At 41.2% G+C, this 8410-nt stretch overlaps 2 protein-coding genes across 2 annotated transcripts in view; both read right to left on the bottom strand.

Moving 5' to 3' along the window:
- The window catches only part of LOC101860510 (alpha-amylase), a 17784-nt gene extending 14338 nt beyond the window's left edge, over window positions 1–3446 (bottom strand). The window contains exon 1 of the mRNA XM_005103316.2: window positions 3404–3446. Within this exon, the coding sequence (XP_005103373.1) occupies window positions 3404–3446 (43 nt within the window). The remainder of the gene's footprint in view (window positions 1–3403) is intronic.
- A 2674-nt stretch (window positions 3447–6120) lies between these two features.
- The window catches only part of LOC106012418 (multidrug resistance-associated protein 1), a gene marked incomplete in the record, with an annotated part of 11988 nt that continues 9698 nt past the window's right edge, over window positions 6121–8410 (bottom strand). Inside the window, 1 exon segment of the mRNA XM_013085357.2 lies at window positions 6121–6304. Coding sequence (XP_012940811.1) covers window positions 6190–6304 — 115 coding nt within the window.

Consider the following 8410-nt stretch of genomic DNA (forward strand, 5'->3'; position numbering starts at 1 on the left):
AGAGAGAGAGAGAGAGAGAGAGAGAGAGAGAGAGAAGCACCTATATACTCATCCCCAACAGACACAACACATACTCACACATTAACTCACAGGCACACAAAACACTAACACAAACATGACAATGACGCTTACACCACACACTGACACAATCATCTTCGACAGATGTCACACACTAACACATATAGCACGCACGCACATGCAGCACAAACTTAAACACACGTGACACATTTTCAAGTTTAATTTGAACATCACTCTATAAATAATATACATCTATATTAAATGTATACTCCATGTCCCCGACTACTCATCCGACTCCCCATCCTGTCCCCCCACCCTACACCCCATTATCCCTTTCCCCTTTGTTTTCCCCCTCCCCCTCTCCCCAAACCTTCTCCCCAAACCCTCTTCCCAACCCCAACTCCCTTTCCCCCTCCCAACCCCTCCACCCATTCCCTACCTCCATTCCCTCCCCATTGCCTTCAGTTAGCAGTGCCGACGCCTCAGTTAATATGTCATTGGCCATGGTACTCCCAATGAGGTGCACACAAGGAGCACAATAGATTATTAAGTTAATTAAATATAAACAAATGTGTTTATTTTTATGGGTTTGCTCATTTGCATACGCCATATGTAATCACAGAAGGTTAATTCCAATTGACTACTTTTTGCAATTGCAATGTAATCTTAGCCCATGTATATAGAAGACAATAATATTATACACAATAATAGAATATAAGCATCTGGTCTGCTTTTTGATTTACAGGCCTTATTTCTGTACGTTTAGGTGTCGTCTTTTTTAATCACTAAAGGCAGGTAATTAGATTTTCTTGACAAGCCAGCAAGTTCGAGTGGCCGAGAGGAAAAAAAGTTTGAGAGTCTTCATGGGAAAGCAAAGTTTTGTAAACACGAAGGTCGTCTCTGCGAGATCAGCTCACTGTCCCTTTCGTTGTGGGGGTTTAGTGCTACCGGTTACTGGGCTGTCGGTGGAGAGGGGAGAGTGTTCACACCAAACTCCTAAAATCAAACAAAAAAGTAGCCTTCAAAGAATCATTTTCATCCCTATAAACTAAGAATTATGAAACGCAGGAATGCGCTTTTACTGGTGGACGTGCCTCATCACTCAGTTCTCTGGGCCTTGTACTGAAGGGGTTATAAATACCCGGATCAGAGAAAAATCTTTACAGAATGTTCTAAACTGGAATAAGCTGTGGGCGCGACCGCCCCGTCCGCAAACATATAATCTCCAGATGACGTCATCCCGAAGCCTCGATGTTTTCTGGGGAGGCCACTACCATTGACAATCCTCCCAAAGCATCTATTCTTATTCTTTCTGATTGTGGCACCTCACTCACAAATTCCTGAATCTTACACCCGTAAGTAAAGTTGTAACTGAGGACATATTCCTTGACGGAACAAGGGAACAATATCGTGTTCGATTGACTACCTAGGCATGAGGGCATCCGAGGAAACAAGCAGGTCGATCTCTCAGTGAAGGAATCCTTGTCCCTTCTGTTGAGATCAACGAAAAACACCCTCCAACAGACAGACTTTAAAAAAATAAGTTTAAAAAATTACACCTCCAGTTTGTGGGGAAAACACAGGTGTAGGGGGCTTTCGTGGCTTAGAGGTTAAGGCCTCTCATTCAAAGGTTCCGAGTTCGAATCAAGGTAGCGACGGAAAAATTTTCTTGTCTAAAATTGTCTCCTTTCACCTTCTTCCCTGCTCTCTAACAATGTTCTGTCGTCTGCTTTTGTCTCCATTGTTTGCCCCCCACACCCTCACCTCCTTTGCTCCCTCCATTGGGTTCCTGACTCTTTCTACTGCTTGGCTCCTTCTTACTGCTGTCTTTCAGCCACACCCCTGATCTTCTAGTAGGAAAGATCTTCACTATAGCCTTCTCGGACAAAGGGGAAACATTTCGGTCGTGTGTGCAAGTTGAGCACGTTAAAGATCCGTTGGTGGCCTAAAATCGATAAGAGTAGGTTTCAGCCGCCACCCAGGCTAAATCCAAAATGTCCTATCAACTGAAAATGTGTAATGCGTACCTGGCGCCCATATGACCTTATACAGTAGCGAGCGCCGTTAAAAAAAAACACCAAAAGAAAGATTAACAAAATAGCAAACTCAACACTGTTATACCCAGAATGGACTACAAAAAAGCCCTCCCCAGAAGAGACGAGGTTGTTTTTACTCGATTGCCTATTGGACATACCTCCCTGACCCATAAATACCCCTTGCAGAGAGATGAGAAACCCTTAAACGTCGGATGCGATACAGATTTTACAGTTAGACAGATACCTCACGCTTACAGAATATTGGGAATTTGGAAAGACCCAAAGGATAGTCTAAATGTAGACATTTAACAGATCTATTCTCCGTCGTTGGTCCTAAGAGAATCCTTGATTTTAATTAATGCCATTGGTTAACTACTGCTTTCACTATTTGATCCTTTTAAAAATTGAATTTTTCCCATGACATGTTTAACCTTACCTTGTAGTAAAATCAGGTCATGCTGTGAACTGCGTTTATGCAGTCAACTCGCGCGCTCATATAACCTTATGCAGTTGTGAGCACCGTAAAACTCTTACTATACTACTAAACTAACAGAATCCAAGCAATTTGTGAATAATAACAATAAAACGTACTAGTACCAGAAATACGATCAAAGCTAAAGATATCTTTTCTCTGGGTTAACTGCAATCACATAGCGTACTGTGAGTTCAGTTGGTATCATGCTGGACTACGGAATGGATGGCCCTCTTGGGGGACCTGAGCTTGCGATATTTTGGATATGTTTTTTAGTTCCACCTATTTGGCTCGGTCCTTTCTGAGATAGGCGTTAAATTGGAGGTTCCGCCTCTTAAATAACCTTATCGTGTTGAAAGGGGCGTTAAATATATACAATAATCACTTATTATGAACCAATTACTGGTAAACGGCAAATTTGTGTTTGTGGTATATTGATTCGGCTCTTCACTATTGCTCGAGGAAGACGCGAGAAGTTCTTGCACCGAGTGCCTCTACCTGCCTGCTGTGACATACCTTGTATTCCGCTCTGCCCGAGTTGGTCCTCACGGGCTGGGAGAAGCACCCCACACCACAGTGTGCATGTAGTACACCATTTAGATCATCTAGTCTGCGGGCTTCGACCATACCTGTCATGGCCAGTCTGGACTGAGAGAGACACAACAACTCGGAAAGCTCGAGATTCCCAAATAAAATTGTCCCCACACGAGAATCGAACGTTTATCTTCTATGTGCGACGGCGAAACTCCTAACAGCTACGTCACAGACGCCTGAGCCGAAACCCTAACTAATTTAATAATTAGTGCTAAAAGTAGGGTAAAACATTATTATCGTTACAATAGAACAAAATGAGACTGTGGTATTTGGCCCATCTCACCAAACAGCTGCAGCAGAAGGAGGCACGCTGTCAGGACCAACATGTCGTCTCCTGGGGGACTCCAGTCTCTTGTTTCAACTTGAGAGTCACGATCGAGCGTCGGACGCCGCCTGAACACTGACTGACCGGAGTTGACCGATCAATTTATCGCCCGTGTCCGGCATTGCCTCTGTCTTATCTGATTAAAACGAGATTCCGGACCACTGATAGAGCACAAATACGTTTGTGAGTGACATAAACTCTGACCTAGGAGCATGCAACTAAATGACAAGTCTTCTCGTTACAGTGAACGAAATCTTAAGATAATTGTACTTGTATTAAATTGGGGTCCACTTTGCTGAAAATATTGTATGGGCCACTCCAAGTGTATATTTTCCTGCCAGCACACGTGCCTCATTCGTTTAGTTTTGTGTCTTTCGGAAACATTTAATTTGTGTTTTATAACAGTCAGGCAAGTTTGCAAACGTGTCACAATAATTGCTAGGCTAACATAGGTCAGTACGATTTGTTACACACTGCACTTCGAGAAGATTAGGGCCGAATGGTTATTGGGCTGCTGGAGGGTGGAAGTACGTCACAGGCAGGTGTTACAAGACTTATCTTTCATTTTGTGGTTTCTGTCCAACTGTATTGTCTTTCCTTTTTTTTTCTTTTTTTTTGGAGAGGTTTAACGGCGGTCACAACTACATAAGATCAAATAACTCCATTCCAGTTACCATTGTTCCCGGACATTCAAACATATGGTTGACATCAGGCGAGTAGGGGTGCCTCTTTGCAGTGACTTTTGAGGATGATGATGATGATGATGATGATGATGATGATGATGATGATGATGATGATGATGATGATGATGATGTCAAGCTAGTTGGGTGAAGAGCTTTTCTTTCTTATGCTTCAAAAACTTGGAATTCCCCCTGAAAAGAAATCGCTACCTCAGAATTACAAAATCCTATCTGCTCAGTACCTAGTTTTGAGAAATTTCACATCAAAGATTTAGAGTTTCACATCATGTAAAGCTATTTCGAATGCGATTCTTTTGATATTTTGATAACGATTCCGAATAATCTTACGATTTTGATGGAGTAGGTAGCACATTTAGTTTCTGGCCTCAAGGTATTAGTCACTTTTAAGGGCCAAAAATGTCAGAAGGAACTTTGTAATCCTGCAGCAGCGAAATGCGTATCCATACCATCAGAGAGAGAGAGAGAGAGAGAGAGAGAGAGAGAGAGAGAGAGAGAGAGAGAGAGAGAGAGAGAGAGAGAGAGAGAGAGAGAGTTTAAGAAAAGTCTAAAGACACATTAAAATCCTCTGCTTGTAAAATAATATGTGAGACTATGTGCTAGTCTGCTTATTGTGTGTGTGTATGTCTGTCCGTGTGTGTGGTGTTGTTATTGTTATTGTTGTTGTTGTTGTTGCGGTTGTTAATGTTGAATTGTCCCATTGTGTGCCTTTCCTGTCCTTTGATTCGTCAATTAAGTTGAGTGCTAATTCTACATTGCACAACGCTTGGGGCCTTCTAGGAAATAGGCTCTATATGTTTTAAAAAACCATTATTATTATTATTATTATTATTATTATTATTATTATTATTATTATTATTATTATTATTATTATTATTATTACTATTATTATTATTATATTCTTTTTATTTTTATTATTATTATTATTTTTATCATCATCATCATCATCATCATCATCATCATCATCATCATCATCATCATCATCATCATCATCAGCAGCAGCAGCAGCAGCAGTAGTAGTAGTAGTAGTAGTAGTAGTAGTAGTAGTAGTAGTAGTAGTAGTAGTAGTAGTAGTAGTAGTAGTAGTAGTAGTAGTAGTAGTAGTAGTATGTATTATTATTGTTACTATTATTATTATAATTATTATTATTATCATTATTATTATTCTTTCAGGGTTTCCATTGTCCCTATATGTTCTTTGCAGATTGTAGCAATTCCATTGCTGTGCGCACTCCTATATGGGTGCTGCAGTCGCAAGCAGAAGACCCGATTTCGATTCACATGTCGGGAAACTTTTACAGCTGGACGTTGTATCCCTCTCAGTCTGAGTTGGTCCTGGCCGGCAGGGTCGTAAATTATCTAAATTGGGTCGATGGTGGTGTGAAAGTCACTTAAAATGAAGAAAAGATTACTGGGCGTTCATAAGACATACTCTAGTATTGGTCTCATACACCTTTTATTTTAGTAATAATATAATCTAAGAGGTGAGATCTCTGATTGAATAGTCCATCACCGACTAGAACGAGCAGAAAGACGAAGCGTCTTGAGAGCGACCCAAACAGGACCGAAGTTCAAGAATCCTGTATCGGGATTCCACTCAGGTTCATCCGCGCCATATTATGCTAGGAAGTTATCAACACAGCTAATGACGAACCTCCAATATTTTTCTGTGAGCCGGAAACAACAGCAACAGTAACAGCATTAGCAATAATAACAACAACAGTATTTACTTTATATATATGTATACATATATATTTTAATACTGATCCGTTCGTCGTTAATATAGAAACTGACATTTCTATTCAGCGCCCCTTTCTTCCCCTTCTCTCTCTCTCTCTCTCTCTCTCTCTCTCTCTCTCTCTCTCTCTCTCTCTCTCTCTCTCTCTCTCTCTCTCTCTCTCTCTCTCTCTCCCTCTCTCTCTCTCTCTCTCTCTCTCTCTTTCTCTCCCTCTCTCTCTCTCTCTCTCTCTCTCTCTCTCTCTCTCTCCCTCTCTCTCTCTCTCTCTCTCTCTCTCTCTCTCTCTCTCTCTCTCTCTCTTTCTCAAGTTACTTCACAAGGCCTGCTTCCTTAGCCATACAGTAAAACATTGACCTTGAGTCTTTCAGTAGCTCAGCGGGCGGGGCAAACTCGGCGATCTCTCCTTGATGAAGGACGAGAATCCTGGAGGGGAGAAAAGTAAATAGAGTTGTAGTGAAACAAAACAGACCCAATAACACAACAGACATGTTGATTTTGTTTCCTTTCTCAGTACTGTTGGTTAAAATAATGGTGCCCTTCAGCAAAAAGCATTGTTGTTTCAAGTGAGGGTGTTTTCTTTTCTAATGCTGCTAGGTTTTATTTGGTTCCATCGACAACAAGGTTTGTTCGTGTTTTATTTTTGCTTTTGGTACATCTTTTAGGGCGCTCGCTACTGTATAGCTTACATGAGCGCGCAGGACACACATTAAGCATTTTTCAGTTTGGTAGGAATTAGTTTTTAAATTTTGCGCGGGTGGCAGCCGACACCTAACACTCTTATCGATTTTAGGAATACCAAAGAAACAAACTTTGACGTGCCCAACATTTTCAAGTCTTGCAAAGTCCAACAAAGGTCAGTTATCACTTTTGGCTGAATACATCTGTCTTTTTAAAACCCTCTAATTAGTTATAAATATTCTTAACATCCTCTCCACTGACCTGCCCTATCAATGCCGTGTGTAAAAGCTGAATTTAACACGGCATTGGAAGGTTAGGTCAGAGGAGAAAGTGTTAGGAAAATCTATTTATAGATCTCTCCCGCCTCCGTGAACACAATATTGTTATACAAATATGTATAATAATATTGATAATTTAGCGGGCCGAATGCTCCAACCCTGCCAGTCGGGGTCAACCAGAGCTGAAAGACCGTAACACTCGATAACAGTCCTCGTCTTCGCTCGGGAATTGAACTCGCGTCTTTTGTATACGACAGGGTGGTGTTCTTTAGCAAAATGTGTCAACACCTTTTTTTTAAAACCGTGATGCAACAATAAGGCGATCAGTAACAGTGCTTGTGCATTTGAGTAAATAAAGCCTGTGTCGTGTTATGTTGTATATTGTGAATTGTCATGCATAAACAGCTATAAATATTGAAATATATTTCCACTCCCTGCCCCCCACCCCCACCACACTCACACAAAACAGCCACACACAGAGACACAAACCGTCCCTCCCTTTATTCTCCCTCTGTCACCGCCTCCCTCAGTACCTACGTTCCACTGCACCATTCTCTCCTAGACTCCCACACCATGTCTTCTTTCCTTCTTAGACCATCTCTCAGACCTCAATTTCCTCCCTCTCAAATCCTCTCTTATTCACTGTCTTTCACCTCCTCCCTCTTTATCTCTCTTCACTCTACCGCTCCCCCTATCTTCCTCTTTCACCTACCACGCCTTCCACCCTCTCTTTCCCCTCCTTCACCATCTTCTATTACTTGGAAAATATCCCCTCCCCCTTAAAAATACAACAGTAAAATACTCCAACAGAAAAAACAACCACCAACCAACCTCCCCCTAGTATGTATTATTATTGTTACTATTATTATTATAATTATTATTATTATCATTATTATTATTCTTTCAGGGTTTCCATTGTCCCTATATGTTCTTTGCAGATTGTAGCAATTCCATTGCTGTGCGCACTCCTATATGGGTGCTGCAGTCGCAAGCAGAAGACCCGATTTCGATTCACATGTCGGGAAACTTTTACAGCTGGACGTTGTATCCCTCTCAGTCTGAGTTGGTCCTGGCCGGCAGGGTCGTAAATTATCTAAATTGGGTCGATGGTGGTGTGAAAGTCACTTAAAATGAAGAAAAGATTACTGGGCGTTCATAAGACATACTCTAGTATTGGTCTCATACACCTTTTATTTTAGTAATAATATAATCTAAGAGGTGAGATCTCTGATTGAATAGTCCATCACCGACTAGAACGAGCAGAAAGACGAAGCGTCTTGAGAGCGACCCAAACAAGACCGAAGTTCAAGAATCCTGTATCGGGATTCCACTCAGGTTCATCCGCGCCATATTATGCTAGGAAGTTATCAACACAGCTAATGACGAACCTCCAATATTTTTCTGTGAGCCGGAAACAACAGCAACAGTAACAGCATTAGCAATAATAACAACAACAGTATTTACTTTATATATATGTATACATATATATTTTAATACTGATCCGTTCGTCGTTAATATAGAAACTGACATTTCTATTCAGCGCCCCTTTCTTCCCCTTCTCTCTCTCTCTCTC

This window comes from Aplysia californica, unplaced genomic scaffold (genome assembly GCF_000002075.1).
Source record: "Aplysia californica isolate F4 #8 unplaced genomic scaffold, AplCal3.0 scaffold00367, whole genome shotgun sequence".
Taxonomy (NCBI): Eukaryota; Metazoa; Mollusca; class Gastropoda; order Aplysiida; family Aplysiidae; genus Aplysia; species Aplysia californica.